The 18,132-nt window shown below is 36.2% G+C and overlaps 1 protein-coding gene across 6 annotated transcripts in view; it reads left to right on the forward strand.

The window, feature by feature from the left end:
- CNOT4 (CCR4-NOT transcription complex subunit 4) overlaps positions 1-18,132 on the forward strand; it is a 138,267-nt gene that overhangs the window by 83,071 nt on the left and 37,064 nt on the right. For all 6 annotated transcript variants that reach the window (XM_029922958.1, XM_029922964.1, XM_029922970.1 and 3 more), the window contains exon 8: positions 17,271-17,328. In XM_029922958.1, the coding sequence (XP_029778818.1) occupies positions 17,271-17,328 (58 nt within the window). The remainder of the gene's footprint in view (positions 1-17,270; positions 17,329-18,132) is intronic.

An 18,132-nucleotide genomic window follows, 5' to 3' on the forward strand; every position in this document is an offset into this window, starting at 1 on the left:
GTGGGGTTGTTAGAGTAAAAATTTATTTCAGATACTTTTAACATTTATGTACATCATTGTTCTCATTAAAAATGTCCTTCTAATTAAAACCGTATTCTGGGGTTATACCCCCTAGAGAATTCAGACCAGAAATTTAAAATTTAGACTATCTCTTTGAGGTGTTTTTTATTTCCTGAATATAAAAGAAATATAAATTATTTCTACTTAAGGAAATTTGAAAAATAATAGAAATGCATACAGAAGAAAGTAAATATTATATGTGATCTCAGTACTCAAGACATTTTCACAGAAAACGATTTGATGTATTTCCTCAGTGTGTATTTCTTTGTAGTCCTTTTCCTTCTTGTGAATGTATATATATATATACACAAAATACATTGGTTTGTTATGTTTTAAAACTTAATACCCATTATCATAAATATTTTCCTGTGTCATGAAAACATAATTTTTTTATGGCTGCATGGTATTTCATTATACATGAGCACTTTAAATTTATTAAACCAACCTGCTGCTGGTGTATATTACTTTCATTTTGGTGCCCTTAATTTATGACACTGAGATGAACATTTTTTCACATAAGCGTCTTGGTTATAGCTTTGATGCTCCTAAAAGTAGAACTGCTGAGTCAAAGATTATTAGTACCTAATTGCTTAAATTGAATATTTATTTCTACACATTTGCCAATTTGATTAAAAAAAAAAACCTGTCTCATTTTAATTTGTATTTGATTAATAGAGTGAATGAACGTTTTATGGATTGTGAATTCATATGTTTGTTATGTTTTATTGCTGTATTTAAGTGTTTAATGTGCATCATACAGAATTAACTTCCCCCAATTAGTTGACCAATCTATTTGTGTTTCAAAATACTTGTTCTGGAAAAATTTATATTCTGCAATATAACATTGAGTGTTCTCAATCATTAGCATGGTATATTTCTAACTCTCTTGTGTCTCCTTAGGAAAGAATTTTTTTGGTGTCTTTTCACTGTTTATTGTATTGCATCTCCCACCACCACCTCTTCCTATTTGAGAATTCCTGGGCTAAAAATTAAAGAACAGTGTTAGAAAGTAGTGCTATCAGGCATCTTGTCTCATTCTTTACAGAGCTGTCTCCAGAGTTTTATTTACTCCTAAGTGTGATTTTAACCATTTATTTGGGATAAGTAGTTTTAATCACAATATGAAAATACCTTGTTATTTTTAATTTTTTTTTCTTTAGATTGAAAGTGAAAATTGAAATTTACCAAATGTCCTTTTGGGATTTATAACAAGTACTTAGTTTTTCTTAAACTGTGTGTGTGTGTGTGTGTGTGTGTGTGTGTGTGTGTGTGAGAGAGAGAGAGAGAGAGAGAGAGAGAGAGAGAGATCAGTTATTAATAGATTTACTAGTATTTTATTGGCTTTGCCTTCATATAAAGTATAGGCAGAGCACACTGATAACTGTTTCAGTAGCAGGAGAAGAGTGACTTTGATGCTATGGAGAAAAAAGAGAAAGGGAGACTTAAAACAGTATATTCATTTAATAACTGCCCAAAGCCAGTGCTGTTGCACCTCAGCTAGGACCAAAATAAGTTTTCACATGGTTGCCTGTGCTTTGCATAAGTGCAGGATGTACGAAGATTTCTTTGGGGAGGAGGAATGGTTATTTTTTGTTTCTTTAATGCAGGTCCCTGAAATTTAAAGACAGTTGATGGCCCAACCTACAAAGAGTTGTTTTTTTGGGCAAGCTTCTCTAGCTTATTTTCTTTCCATGCCAACCCCTGCACAAGATTAAGTTCAGTTGACCGTCAGTAATACTGAAGGTCTGCTTTGGTCTCCCTTCCACATTGTCACTATATTGGGTGTAGTGGTAGGTAGGGCTGTATAGATAAGTTTTCTTCTTCCCACAAGGAAGACTAGTCCAATTAGAAAGATGAACAGTATGACTCTTTCCATGATCCTACCCAAGAGATATCTTTTTCATATTCAAGATAAGTTGAGAATTAAGCTTTCTAGGGAAGAAAGTAAAAGAATGGTTTCTTTTCCTTGTGTCATTCGTATGTAGTGAATAGGAGTTTTACAAGAATTTGTAAGCAAACAAAACCTGGAACCTTATGGCTTGACACTAAACCTAAAATGTAGTTTCCTCTTACTTCTAATTAAGCCAAAGTACAAATTTTAAGTACAGAATACCTTAGCTACTTAATCTTCACTGAACCCAGACATAGTCCTGATACACATATCATGCGAAGGTTTTTTTTTTAAATCGTCTAACTCCTATTTCACTTAAGTGAACAATAAATTATAAAAGGGTATGTGTTGTTCTTACTACCCCCTCTCCCTGCTAATTTACATTTCAGAATATATCAGATTGAGTGTAGATGTGCTGCTTTTCTATATTAATAAGTTACTTTGAAATGATGAATACAAATGACAAGAGTGGGGAATAAAGAAGCCATGCAGTATTGATGCTTAAGGACTGGGTATTTTAGGTTTGGGACTTTGAAATACCTTCATTTGGGTTGAGAGGACTATGTGTGCCCCAACTAAAAACTGTGAAAGGAATAGAACCTAGATGGGCTGCTATGCCCAGGGACAGTGAGTAGGACTACAGAAGCATTTGGGGAGCAAATTACTGGATATGTAGATTACTCAAGGGAAATGGATATGAATTAATATTGTGGCTCAGACAAGTCACTTTGAAGGAATGAGGATGGTTCAGCTTTAGAGTTAGGTGAAAAGAGTGTTGATGTCCTTAGTGTTCATTTAGTCTCAGTTGTCTTGTGTGGTAGATACCATTGTTACCTTACTGGCAAGAAAAGCTGGGAGTGACAAGTCTCAGAGAGTTTAAATAAGTCACTGGTACCTTATACAAATAAGTGATAAACCAGATTCTGACCAAAGCTGCTGCCACTTTTAGCCCAAGCTCATTTTCCCACTTTGCCACTGCTCAGTCTAGAAGTAAAATACTAAAGAGACTTTAAACATAAATCAAAACTCTAACATGAATCAAACTAATTCACTTAAGAAGACTATGTCACAACTATTATGTAGTTTGACCTTGAGATCTCTGGTCTGTAAGCCTTATTATCTCAGGATAAACTGGATAGATGATAAATCTAAGGAATTAATGGTATTTTAAGCAATAGCTTTCCTAAACCACAGTTCGGTGGCAGTAAAAGATAAGCTAAGAAGTGGGAAAGGAAAATTTCTATAGGAATTTGTCAGTTTTTGTTACACTGAAAGAAAATACATGCCTTTTTAAAATCATAGATGTCTCTTCATTGAAAATCAGGCATAAGCTCTGATAGACTGAGGGCATAGTCAGAGTGTCTTCTTGGTTCAGCAGGATGGGAATGGTCACTGCATGCATGAATCTTGTTCTCCTACCCTGATATCATTTAGTCAGATAATGATTTAGAAAAGGTATAGCCTGGAGACTTGTACAGAAGTCTTGGGTAGAGCTTATTACATAATGAACAGGCTTCAGTACCTCTGTGAACTCTGAAATTTTATCAGATTTTGTGTATGTTTTTCTGGCAAAAGGACCCATGACCTAATAATAGTTATAAATTGCCCTTGTGTGCTGATATTTACAGACAGTGATTTCAGGAGTGGTATATGGTAGTGATTCTCAAACTGTGGACAAGTGCCATGAGACGTGGGCCTACATTTTTTAAATTTTTATAAAATGGATCCCCAGAAAGCCATTCTCTTTTTTATAAGAGATAAGAATGATTGATATAGTTCCTAACTTTTTTTTTTACATGAAACTCATGAACTTATATTTGCTGCTTACAAGTATACTAAATAGATGAATTAGTAAGATTTACTAAAACTGTGTATGTAAACTAAAATTATTGGGTTACAAGGTTTTTCTGACTTTAGTTCTCAGAGTCTTTTTCTTATTTCTCTTACATTTTATTTCAATTCTGTATTTGGAAATACAAAGTTACTGTACATGTGCACATACTGGAAAACTAATGAGTGAATTCTGGTATCTTGTTTCACCCAAGTAGAGTAGAGCCACTGGTATTTTTTTCCAGAGGGTGGGGAATAATGAATGTGGGGAGAGGGTTACTTAAAGATAGGGTTGTTGGTACCCTTATTTCTTAGAAGAAAAGACATCAAATGAGCAATTGTGTATTGAAATTCAACTTCAATATATAGTATCTTTTAAAAGATCAACTTTTATTACTGAAATACAAAATTAAAATGAATAGATGGAGACTTTACTTGCTGCTTTTGAAAGCTGGCCAGAGCCTGTAATATGTTTAGGATGGTGGATGTTTATCTTTCAGCTTTAATATTAAGAAGAATTAATTTTTTGTTTTTCTTCATAATCAGAACGTTTATTTTCATTCATTATGGTCAGTATGTTCTGGAATTATTGAGAAAATTCCAATTAAAATCTTATTTGCCAAACTCTCATCAGTCCAGATTATTGATGCATTTTTTTCTTACAATGTTAATAGTTAATTGTGCCACATTATGTAAGATGTGGCCATATTTTAGTATAGAGTAATACTTGAAATGTTGATGTATATTTGAAGCCTGTATCAAATAAATTCTATAAAGGCAAGCTACCTGTCTATAACTTAAATTTGTTCTTTTATCAGATATTTGTTAATCAGATGTTTGTCTTAGTTACTTAAGACTGGCAAGCATGAACAATTAAATTAAAATGAATTCTTCTAAATGAATATGGGAATATTTAATTTAGAAGCAATATAGATACTAGTATTTGTATATACAGTAACATGACAGTGAAATTTGGAAATGTCCATTATGGTGACATTAATTTGTTCCTTATTTCCACAATGCAACCATAATTAGCACAATCATGGAGACTATCTTTTCAGTGACAAACAGGAGAACTAGACCTTCTCAGAACTTTTTCTCTCCTACTCCGAGCGAGTCCCAGGAAAGGGTCTTGTCTTTGATCCTTCTGCTATGTGACTACTTGTTTTATGTTGTAAATTTTAGAAAGCAGCCAAGAGACTATTTTCCGGAATTTGGTTAGTATCACTACCAAGAAATGGAAAGGAAGTCAAATTGGGGCATTGTCTTTGGGGCAGGTTAGAAGCTAGCAAAGTTGGCTGAGCATCTAAAGATTCATACAGAGCTGTAGCTGTGTCATCTGCTTGCAGTTAATTGTGAGTTGTGGTTTCTTTATCTGTAAAACAGTCTTTAAATTTGGTATTGATGATACTCTCTAGCCCTAAAATCTAGTCGTAGTGCTCCTCTTCACTTCTGCTAGCATAGTAATCACCAGATACCAAGTGTCGCAGGTTAGACTAACTGAATCAGAATCTTCAGAAACAGATTCTGGATATACACTCTATATTTCAAAAATACACACACACACACACACACACACACACACACACACACACACACACACACACATTTGTTTGTTTGTTTTTTAAAGCTCATAGTCCTGCATTCCAACTTTTGGGTTAATAGAAAAACATTTACTCCTGAGAAGTCTATAATTTCTCTATAGATCTCAGAACTATTTAGAACTAGAACTTTAAAAAATAAAGTCAGTGAGACTATTTGTATAAAGATGTTACATGTTTATAAATTTTCATTTGTAGACATTTTTACACATAGTAGTGCCTTCTGGAAATACCTTGATTGTGTTATGAGACCTACCTGCCTTTTAGAACTGCTTAGTCCCACTTGAATCCAGTGCTTTTCAGTCAGTTGTGTGGTATTTATAGACCTCAGATGTTTTGATTTCTCTTTCTCTCAGCATTATTACTGGGCAATGATGATTCCAAGGCCAACAGCCTGTTCTTTGAGTTCTTGGACCAAATGGACTCTGAGTTTACCTGCTGCAGCCAGGACCCTGAGTGCTTGTTGCTAGAGCAGAACTTGTGAAAATTCTATTGGGACAGTCAGGCCTTTCCTCAGGGCCCTACCCAGTTGGCTGAGATGATGTTTAATCTCTTTAATTCTGATTCAGGCTCAGAGGGCTCACGGAGAGGCAGACCTTAAAGCACCTGTGGAGAGCCAGCAGCAAGAGATTGAATTCTGGAAACTGGAATTAAAGGCTATGATGGTGAAGCTGGTGAAATCCATCAGCTGAAAGACCACAAGGATGTCTTTAACTTCCAATAGAAGACCCAGCCCCAGTGAAGACACCCCCTTTAAACCCTCATCAGACTAGGCATTAGCAGCTTCTAAAGGAACCCCAGTGAACTGGACAAAAGGAGAACGGAGGTGCTGGGTACCTTTAAAGCACTGGTAGGCCAATTATCTACCGTAATTGAGCTAATGCCAAAGTTGGAGGCATGGAAAAGTCGAGTAGCGAACACACATGCATTGGAGCCCCCTGGACCACAGGTGGAACAGCTGGAGAAATGTTCACAGCTGAACAAAGCTGTTGTTTCACCTGTATTAGCTGCTAAGGATCTGAAGGCACTGAGTCACCTGGTTAGCTGTCAGGAGGACTCTGACCAAAGAGATGGACATGCGGAAGGTCCAGTTCACAGAGTTGCTGTAGTTTCTGCTTCACATAGCCTTTGTGGTAGAAACCCAACCTTGCATGCCCCAGACTCTGCACCAGCCCCTCATCTTCAGGTGGGATTCCAGTAAGGCCGTGGGTTACTGCCAGTCTCCATTGTAGTCCACAGAAGATTCCACAGAAGTTCTTCTCAGTTACAAGGTCTCCAGAACTTAAGCATTCTGACTTTAAGCCAGGAAACTTTGATCCCTGAGAAGGGGCAGAGTCAGAGTTTAAAGTGTAATTCTGGCTACTTGACTCGGCGGAACAACATTTAGTTGGTTCCAGAAAGGGCAGCAGTAGAGACTGCTGATTGCAACAGAGGAACTGTACATTATCACCTTCATGTTAGATACACCTACCAGGATCTGATGTAGGAGCTAAGACACACACCCTTTGTATGATTATTTTTAACATGACCCGACTCAGTTGCTTGGCCCTTGGTGTTCTGGTTCAGTCTGCTTAGTTAAAACCCTCAGAATCAGTTCTTTTCCGGCCCCTTCGCCCAAGCCTTCCTGGAGCTTGCTGGGCTGTGCTCTCTGTTGGCAGTTCTCCTCCTCTGTTGACCAAGACCTTAACCTGGAGCAGTCAAGCATGCTGAGGGACAAACAAGCTGTTTGGTCAAAACTAGGATTGAGGGTACCTGTTGTCCTGGGCTGACTTCACTGAGCAAGAGAGCCCCCTGGGCAATCTCCCATTCTGGACATGGTTGAACAAAAATCTAGACCTGGTACATGACTACCTGAAGTTTCTGTGGGCACATCATGGACCTTTTGAGCTGGAGCCAGGAGTGTAACTGCTGAAGAAGACCCATCTTTGGTGCCTTTCTACTAGATGGCAGCGAATCATTGGAAGAGGGCATTACCCACTGCTGTGTAGAACATCAGGATGGTGATAAGGCGATCTACTCTCTGCCATCCAACTCTAGGTGGTACTGCAGTCACTCCTGTCCAAACTCCTCCACCACTGCCAGCCGCTTCCTGAGGAGCAGGACATACCTGAGGATGTGTTCTGTTTCCTTTTCCCTAAATCCCCTAGGATGAGGCTTTTGGGTACTACCACCAGGAGAAATCTCCAGTAAAAGAGGAAATTCGTGAAACATAGGCCCATTTTGGTGTCTAAGAGACAGATGGATGAGCTGCAACAGCCAGTGGAGCTGAAGCTGGAGCCAGAATTGGATTCATTAGAGCTGGAGCCCAGGATGGCATTAGGTCCAGAGCTAGGCCTGAGGTTAGAGTCACTGCTTAAGACAGGACTGGTTCTGGGGCCGCAGCACTGGAGCCCACACTAGGCATGGTATCACAGAGTGCCAGACCCAAACCTGGGACCAGAACCAAAGTTGGAGCCTGTTCTAGAGCCATTCCCAGGGAACCCCAGGAGATAGCTACCCTTGCTCCATGATATGCTTCTAGTGTAACCTGAGATACAAATGCAAGTGTGGCCCTGTGCATTTTGGTGTTTCCTGCCTGGTTAGGAACAGACTTGGTCAGAAAGAGGCCTTTCTGAACAGAAGCACCTAAATAATTTTGAGCTGGGGTGGGGTGGAGGTAAGGCAAAAAAAAGAAAACCCATAGATTTTTTTTTTTTTTTTTTTTTGCTTACTCGTTTTTAAATAAAAAAGTCCTGTCTAGTTTATCTTAGTGTACCTGATCTTCTTTCATCTGGTATCATTAGGACTTGGCAATTCTTGGCCAGAAAATAGTCCATTTCATGAAGTAGGTCTCTTTCTCCCTTATTAAATGTTGTATTTACTAAAGCTTATTTTCCTTTTTTAACCTTCTTGGTATGATAATGGGTGGGTAGATGTTGAATGTAAAACAACAGGTATTTAATGTGACTATAGCTTAAGCAGACACAGAGCTTGATGAGAAAGGAAGTTCAACACCTGATGCCAGGGAAGTTGTGGAAACTCTTACTTGCTCATCGTAGCCTTGGGATAACTGTTACCTCTCCAGCCACGAGAGACCCTAGGAATTCACATTTATTGGAAGTGGGATTTGTAAATATACTTTACTTTCTCTCAGGATTATATATCTACTTGCAGGATTCTCCCATCTGTATTTTCTACTTTTGTACTTTCTACATTGCACTTAGAATGGCAGGTTTAACTACAATTGATTTCTTATAGCCCATGTAGGAAATAAAAACAATTTCTAGTTGTATCTTTATTCTTAAAGCTTTTCACTTATTATTCCTTAAATAGTTGATTTTAAAATAAATTGAATATATTAAAATTGAGTGGTACATAAGCTTCCTGATACCTTGCCCCGGTTCTGTTTTTTAGCAGCTATTTTTGCTTTGAGGACTCTGATCTCGAAATTCTTAAGCATCTTTGATAAACCTTTCCCAGGTAAAGCATCAAATGCCGTGAATCAATACTTAGAAACTGCAGTTGGCCTGGTGGACTGGATGATATAAGATGTCCTAATTAGTTGTAATCCAGATGCATTATCAAGATTTATTCTGAATGTAATATTTTCATATACTGTCCTTGACATTAGCAAGACTAGCCTCACCTGTATTGAAAATTATTATTTAGTGTTCTTTAATGGTAGTGACTGAGAACCTGAACTGAGACCAAGAAAGCAGTGTCTTACTTTCAATCTTTTGTTTCTATTATTTCTGTTGCTTCTCACCTTTAAGCCTTTATTCTTCTATTATAAGAATAGTGCAGGTTTGAGGAAGATAGTAGGGTTGGTAGCACCAGGAGTCTGTTTCCCAAACTGGATGACAGTTGTACTTAGGCAGAATCTGTCTGATGCAGCTATTTTGGAACTGAAATTTGTTGAAGGCTTGCAAATTCCACTGAAAGACTTGGGGTTAATTTTGGTCAATTTGGGCTCTTAGTCCGGAGCAGCTACCTATCCCCTAGTGGCAGCACATGGCCAGCAGCTGTGCACATATTCCTGGAGCAGCTTGTGTATAGGTTGCAGGAACCAGGGTGGGCAAGAAGGACCTTGTCTTTCCAATATTGAGGATCTTTGCTCTAATTGCCAACTACCTCTTCTGATTACAGAGGTCTTGCAAAGAAGCAGGCAGCCATTGTTGCAAGCCTTTCCTCTGGCTGAAATAATATCCAGGGCATTTAAAGGCCTAGCACCCTCCCCCTCTAGACCCCTTTCAGTTTTTTCTTACTCTCCTTTTGGGTGCTATACATTAAAGACTAGGACATTAAAAAACAACTGCATATATGAGGAAACTTAGTGACTTAGATTGTGCATGACCAGGGAAAGGCTCAGAAAAGACCTGAGAAGACAGAATTCTAAGTTTATACATAGGACTGACCTTTGGCATAGAGACAGCTTGCAAAAACAAACAAAACAAAAAACAAATAAGACACAAAGGAAACAGCGGGGAAGGGGAAGACTGTTTTCCAGAGGTACTATGTTGCTAGATTCAAATGGGCAGTGTTCAGTAAAAAAACCGCAGCACATATAAAAGAAGCAAAAGTATGGCCTATTTAAAAGCGAAGAATAGCCAACAGAAACTGCCCTTGAAAAAGATCCAGTGGCAGATAGAGTAGACAAAGACTTTTAAAACATTTCTTTTAAAGCTTCTTAAATAAGTAAAGGAGGATGTGGAGAAAGTTAAAAACAAAATATGAACAAAAGGAAATATCAATAAAAAGTAGGAAACCAAAAAAATTCTGGATCTGAAAAGCATGGTAATTCAAATGAAAAACTCGCCAGAGGATTCAAAGGCAGATTTGAGTAGGTAAAGAATCTGCAGACTTGAAAAGGACAATGGAAATTAATGAGTTTGATGAACACAGAGAAAAGCATGAAAAAAATTGAAAAGAGCCTAAGGGACCTATAAGACACCATCAAGCAGACCAGCATATGTATTGTCAGAGTTCCAGAAGGAGGAGACAGAGAAAGGTGCAGAGATAATATTTGAAGAAATAATGGCTGAAAACTTCCCAAATTTGATGAAAGAAATGAATATAAACATCCGAGAACCTTAAGGAACTCTAATTAAGATGAACTCAAAGAGACACACATTGAGACACACTGTAATCAAACCAAAATCAAATTAAAGTCTAATAAGTAAAAATTTTATTAAAAAGCCAAAGATAAGGAGAGAATCTTGAAAACAGCAGGAGATGAAGATCATCATGTAGAGGGAATCCTCAATAAGATTATTGGCCTGTTTCTCCTGAGAAACCTTGTAGTCCACAAGGCGTTGGACCAGTCTATTTGGAGTGCTAGGAGAAAAAAAACTCTCAACCAAGAATTCTATCTTCAGCAAAACTGTCCTTCAAGAGGGAGGGAGAAATTAAGACATTCAGATTAACCAAAGCTGAGGGAGTTCATGAGCTCTAGACCTGTCCTGCAAGAAATGCTCAAGGGGATACTGCTAGGTAAAATGAAAGGACACTAGTAAAGATAAATAAATGGGCAATTACGAAAGCTAGTGTGATTGTACAATGCTTTGTAACTATCTATTTCCTGCATGACTTAAGAGACCAATACATTATATATTCAATATATTAGTGTAAACGCTAGAACGGGATGGAATTGAGCTTTAAATTAAGAGTATTATAACATTAGGATGTTCAGAGTAATTGATATGATAACAATGAAGAAAATAGCTCTAGAATATACACAAAAGGAGATGAGAAAGAAATTTAAACATTTTACTAGAAAAATGTCAGCTAAACATAAAAGAAGACAGTATTGCAGGAAATTAGGGGAAAAAAACTATAAGGCATATAGAAAACAAATGGCATAAAGAGCATAATAACTACTTCCTTGTCAGTAATTACTTTAAATGTAAATGGATACAACTTCAATCAGAAGACAGATTGGCAGAATGAATAAAAATACATGACCCAACTGTATGCTGTCTAGAGGAGATTCACATTAAACCCAGACACAAAACTGGTTGAAAGTGAAAGGACAGGAAAAGGTAATCCATTAAAATAGTACACAAAAGAGACGAGGAAATGCTATTCTAGTACCAGACACAATAGATTTTAAATCAAGAGAGACAAAGACATTGTATGTTAATACAGCAAGAAGATAGAACAGTTATAAACATTACGAATCTAATGACAAACCATCAAAATACATGAAACAAACCTGACAGAACTGAAGGGAGAAATAGTTCTACAATAATAGTTGAAGACTTCAGTACTCCACTCCGAGTAATGGATATAATAACCAGATAGAAGACCAGTAAGGAGAGAATTTAAACAACACAATAAACCCACTGGATCTGACAGACAAATGCAGAACCCTCTCCCCAAAACAAAATATACATTCTTCTCAAGTGTACATGGACATTTTCCAGGATAAGATTATATGTTAGGCCACAGATTCTCAGTAGATTTAAAAAGATAGATCTCATGCCACGTATCTTTTCTGATCGTGGTGGTATAGAGTTAGAAATCATTAACAAAAGGAAATCTGGGAAATTCAAAACATTGTGGAAATTAACACATTTAAACCACTAATGGATTAAAAAAATCACAAGAGAAATTGGAAAATACTTAGAGATGAATGAACATGGAAACAAAACATATCAAAACTTATGGGAAATAGCAAAAGGTGTGCCAAGGGGAAAATATGCAGCTATGAATGCTTACATTAAAAAGCAAGAAAGACCCAAAGTCAACAACCTTACATTACAACTTAAGGAAATAGAAAACAAACTAGACCAAAAGCTTGCAGAAGGAAGGAAGAAAAGATTAGTGCAGGGAAAGATGAAGTCGAGAGTAGAAAAACAGTAGAGAAAAACAATGAAACTAAAGTTGGTTCTTTGAGAAAATCAAGAAAATTGACAAACTTTCAGATAGATCTAGACTATGAAAAAACACAGAAAAAGCTCAAATTATTAAAATCTGGAAGTGGGGATATTACTACAGATTGTACAGAAATTAAAAGAATTATAAGAGTACTGTGAAAAATTGTATGATAACACATTGGTTAACCTAGATGAAATGGACAAATCTTTAGAAACACAAAAATCTACCAAAACGATATTGTGAAGATAAGAAAATATGAATAGATATATAATTAATAAGATGATCAAATCACTAATAAAAATTTTCCAACAGAGGAAAGTTCTGGGACCTAATGGCTTCAGTGGTGAATTCTATCAAACATTTAAAAAGGAACCAATCCTAATCTTTTTCAAAATTTTCCAAGAAATTAAGGAGAGACCACTTCCTTACTCAATATATGAGGTCAGCAATACCCTAATACCAATGCTAAAGACACTATCAGGACACTACAAACCAATATGCCTTATTTACATTGATGCAGAAATCCTCAACCAAATACTATCAAACAGAATTCAGCACATGAAAAGGGTTATACACCATGATAAACTGGGTATATTCCTGGAATGCAAGGATGGTCTAACATTACAAAATTGAGCTATTTGTTGTGTCCTATCAACAAAATGTAGGATATAAAACACACGATACCTCAAATGATGCAGAAAAAGCATTTGACAAAATTCAACACCCTTTCATGACAAAAACAAACTAAGGAAAAAACTACCTCAACCCAGTAAAAGCCGTATATGAAGAATTCACAGTGAATATCATTCTCAGTGGAAAGACTGAAAACTTTCCCCCTGCAATAAGGTACAAGGCAAAAGCCCATGTTTACCACTTCTGTTCAACACACTATTGGATGTTCCAGCCATAGCAGTTAGCCAAGACAAAGAAGAGGCATCTAAATAGAAATAGAGTAAGTAAAATTATCTTTTTGTAACTTATATGGCCTTACATGTAGAAAGTCTAGGGATTCCACATACAAAATAAACAAATGATTAGAACTAATAAATGAATTCAGTACAGGATACAAAGTCAATACACAGAAATCTGTTGTATTTCTGCATATGAACAGTGAACAGTTTGAAAAGGAAATTACAAAAACAATTCTGTTCACCATAGCGTCAGGAAAAATAACTTGGGAATTCCTAAGTAAGGAAGTTAAAGACTTACACAATGAAACTACAAACCATTGCTGAGAGAAATTAAAGACACATAAATAAATGAAGACACATCCCATGTTCATGGATTGGAAGACAATATTATTAAAATGTTACTTATACCCAAAGCTATCTATACATTCAATCCAATCCATATCAAAATCCTAGTGATTTTTTTGCATAGAAAATCCTATCCTAAAATTCATAGAGAATCTCAAAGTACCCCACATAGCCAAAATTATCACAAAAAAACAAAACTGGAAGAAGCACAGTTCCTGATTTCAAAACATAAGTGCAGATCTGCAGTAATGTAAATGGTGGGATTAGCCTGAAGACAGACATGTATAACTCAGTAGAAAGAAGAGAAACCCCAGGTATAAACCATCACATACAGGTCATGATTTTTAATAAGTATACCAGGACCATTCCATTGGGAAATAATTGTCTTCAACAAATGGTGCTGGGGAAACTAGATATGTACATGCAAAAGAATGAAATTGAACCCTTACCTAACATCATGTTTGAAAATTAATTCAAAATGGATCAGTGACTTAAATGTAAGACCTAGAACAATTATTGACTATAAATAAAACTTAAGACAAGCTCAAGAAGATGTTTATTCAGGAATAGCAGAGGAACTGCAGTTCAGAACAAGAAACCTCTGGCCTGCTGCAGGGAGTCTGTTGAGGGGTTTTGATAGGTTGTTTTTATGGGCAGCAAATGGAAAGAGGGGAGAGTTCAGTTATGGTCACTTAAAATAAAAAAATAGAGGAAAGCAGCCTTGAAAATTTTCCTGAGCAAACAAAATCATTCCATTCACACAAACAAAGCTCAATTCATCCCATTTTGTGAGATCAATCCAGTTTGAGTCCTGTTCCATTCATGTCTCTGGCAAAATTTCCCAGGGTTTATATAGGACAACCTCTGATCATTCCCACATCACAAGAAAGCTTTAACACTATCCATTTTGTGTAAATCAGACATTTCTGAGAAATCAGTCTTTTAGTCCTTAGGTTTATCTTCCTGAGGGCACATGTATGATAGCCTCCATCTTATATTCTCCAGTTCTTTTAGATTGAAATTCTTTCACACAACAAAACCATTAAAAGAAAACACATGATTAAAGCTTTACAACATTGGATTTGGCAATGATTTCTTGGACAGGACCTCAAAAGCCCAGGTAATAAAAGAAAAAATAGACAAACTGGACTTAATGAATATTTTAAAATTTTGTGACTCAGAAGACACTGTCCCTAGTTTAAAAAAAAAAAAGCAACCCACAGAATGAGGGAAAATATTTGCAAATCATGTATCTGAGAAGGGGTTAATTACCAAGATATATAGACAAAAATCAAATATCACAATTCAGAAATAGCCACAGGACTCAAATAGTCAGCTCTCTAGAGAATATAGGGATATGGTCAGGAAGCACACGAAAAGATGCTGAACATCACTAATCCTTAGGGAAATGCAAATTAAAACTACAATGAGATACCTTCTCACACCCGTTAGTATGGCTGCTATCAAAATTTGAAAACGGAATCACTAAATTCTACTTCTGAAACTAATACTAGATGTTAACTAGAATTTAAATAAAAACTTGAAACGTGACAAATTAAAAGATAGTAAAAAAGTGGGGGGAGGGGGGCAGAATAAGATTTGGAAGAGATGTGGAAAAATTGGAACCTTTGTCCATATAAAATGGTACAGGCACTGGGGAAAACAGAACTACCATACAATCATCTATCAATTCCACTTCTTGGAATATAGCAAAAAGAATTGAAAGTAGTTTCTTGAAGAGATATTTGTACACTCATGTTTTAGCAGCATTGCTCACAATAGCTTAGGCATGGAAGCAGTCCAAGCAAGTGTCTATGGTCAGATGCATAAACAAGCAAAATGTGGTATACATACAAAGTATCTTATTCTGCCTTAAAGAGGAAGGGAATTCTGTGATGTATTACAACATGGATGAACATTTAAGACATTGTGAAATGAGCTAGTCACAAAAAGACAAATACTTTATGATTCCACTTATATGAGGTGTTTATAACAAAGTGTAATGGCAAATACTGGTGGGAGGAGAAATTGGGGAATTATTGTTTAGTGGTATAGAATTTCAGTTTTATAAGATTAAAAGAGGTGGGGATGATGGTGGTGATGGTTGTACAACAACGTCAGTGTGTTTAAGACCACTGAACTTAAAAATGGGTAAAACAGTAAATTTTATATTGAGTGTACTTTACCACAGCAAAAAAATTTTTTAGAAAATATTTCAAGTTCATCTCATTATCATCTGTATTATGTTCTAGCCTGTTCTTCATGCCACCACCAAATTAATCTTTTTAATAATACTGCTCTGTGCCATTTTTGTGCGCAACAATTTCTCTTGGCTTCTGGTTCTACCCTCTTTCTCTCTGTCCTTACCTCCTACCTTTGTCAAAATCATCCTCTATCTTAGCTAAACTAATTACTTTACCCCAAACTTATCTGTGACTTTTTGATGCTTGATATGCTTGCTTTTCCTACCTTTAATGTTCTTTCCTCCTTTTTTCTTCCCCTTTCCTAATGTGAAATCTTTTGAAGGATCTACTTAAATTTAAACTCCCCTAAGAAATGTTTCCTAATTGCCCCACTTAGGTGGCTTCTCTTTCTTTTAAAGACCTATGACATTTATTGTTTAAATAATTCATTTAGTAATTGTCACTGGTTGATATTTGTTGGTATGTACTTGTCTCATTTCCCCAAATTATCACCAAACTTAGTGGGCTCAAAGCTGCATCTTAAAATTATTTGTATTACCCATTTTCCTTAAAATGGATTGATTAATAGATATTTTGTGAACAGTAATAACTAAAGATGATATTTAGTGAATTCCAGACCTACTTGTTAGAGTCAGGAGCATCTGGTGATGTTTGTGCAGGAGATAAACTTGGTATTATGATTGGGTACTAGTCCTTGTTAAATTTTTCTAGAGCAATTAAATGTGGTATGAGTAGGTTGTCTGTCAGGGTAACTTTGTATATATTTCCAGCCAGTAAAATGTTGAGAAATTTGGAATCTTAATTTGTCTCCCTGTAGTACTGTATCAGAATAAGTATTACTATTTGAGCACTAATACTTATCTTTTATTCATGTGCTGGATTAAATAAAGTTAGTTATGAAAATGGCTTGCTAGGTCAGTGTTGTAGTGCTTATAAAGATTTTGTTTTGGTTTTAAGTCATCAGTTCTGTGTTACTTTACTATCAATACTACATTTTCTCCATATGGAACTCAAGTTTTAGGTTTTTGTTTAAAGTAAATAGTTTGCACAAAAGTTTCTCTTTTGTGTGTGTGCATTTATACACACACATGTCTTCTCTAGGGTTGTTAGTAGGATATTGAAGTGGTAAAGGAAATTTGTTGCTCTTAAGAACCTGTAGAGAATATTTGAGTGACTTTTATGCCCTCTGTTAAACACTTGGAAAAATAGGTGAGTATTATTTCAAGAATTTTAATGGGGAATGTGTTTATCATGTGCAAGAAACTAAATAATGGATTACATTTTTGACCTACTGTAAGAGTACTCACTTTAATCAGTACTTCTTTTTCGTAAGTTACTGTTTGACCCATTGTTTTCGCTGGGTATGTAAGTTAGAATGTAAGTTGCTCAAGGGTAGGGATTTGATCTTATACTTCTTTGTATCCTCAACATCTAAGCCAATATCTTTACATCAAAGTGCACCAACAAATGTTAAGATAATAAAATGTCTATTTTTCTGGCTTTTGGGGAGTTTGTTTTTCTTGTGGGAAAATGACTTCACTCTGATTTTACTCTGTGTGTTCTCTTCTTACAGCCCCATTGACAAACCTTCAGATTCTCTCAGTATAGGGAATGGTGATAATTCCCAGCAGGTAAGACTCTGATTCTCTATCACTTCATTTATATTCCATTCCCTAAAACAAAGCATTCTATGCATTTGAATTTTCTGGATAGTGGAAAATACTGAAATAATTTAAAAATGCTTTTAGTGGATATCTTTTTTAAATGTATTATACTGAGTCTTTTTTTCCTCCACAGAATTGCTGTGTGAGAGCATAATTTAACCCTTTCTTGATGACTTAGATGTATCCTTATGACCATACGTCTTATTGTATTGTATCTCGGTATTTTAGTGGCCTGTGAGTCTGCTGATACTACTGGTCTTTTTGACCCTCCACAAAAGGGTCTCAGACTTGCATGCCATCTTTATTCATGATTTTAAGAGTTATTTCTCTGCTGTATACCCCCCTTGTTGCTTGTTGTCAAATTTAATTTTCTGTTTCTCCCAGTGTCCTTGCCTCCAGCAGTTTGCCCCTTCCCCTGAATGACTGGGCTTTGAAATAACAAACCAAATACTTAAGTTCAAAGTTATATCCACAGTGAAACTGAGTGAGGTTCTGATCTTTGCATCATGCTTTGTATCATCTTGTCTAATAGCTAGTTTTTCACTGCATAAGTTTTGGTACATCTTTTTACATTGGTGTAGAAAAATGTAGTTCTAATCTGTTCCATAAAGAATGGTCAGTACCCCACAATGTTTGTGAGAAACTTAGCCAAAATATACTGCTTTTGGGTACCTCAGTTAGGCATCCGACCCTTGATCTCAGTTCGGGTCATGATCTTGAGGTCATGGGATTGAGCCCTGCATTGGGCTCTGTGCTGAGTGTGTATCGTGC

The sequence above is a fragment of the Suricata suricatta genome, chromosome 2 (genome assembly GCF_006229205.1).
Source record: "Suricata suricatta isolate VVHF042 chromosome 2, meerkat_22Aug2017_6uvM2_HiC, whole genome shotgun sequence".
NCBI lineage: Eukaryota > Metazoa > Chordata > Mammalia > Carnivora > Herpestidae > Suricata > Suricata suricatta.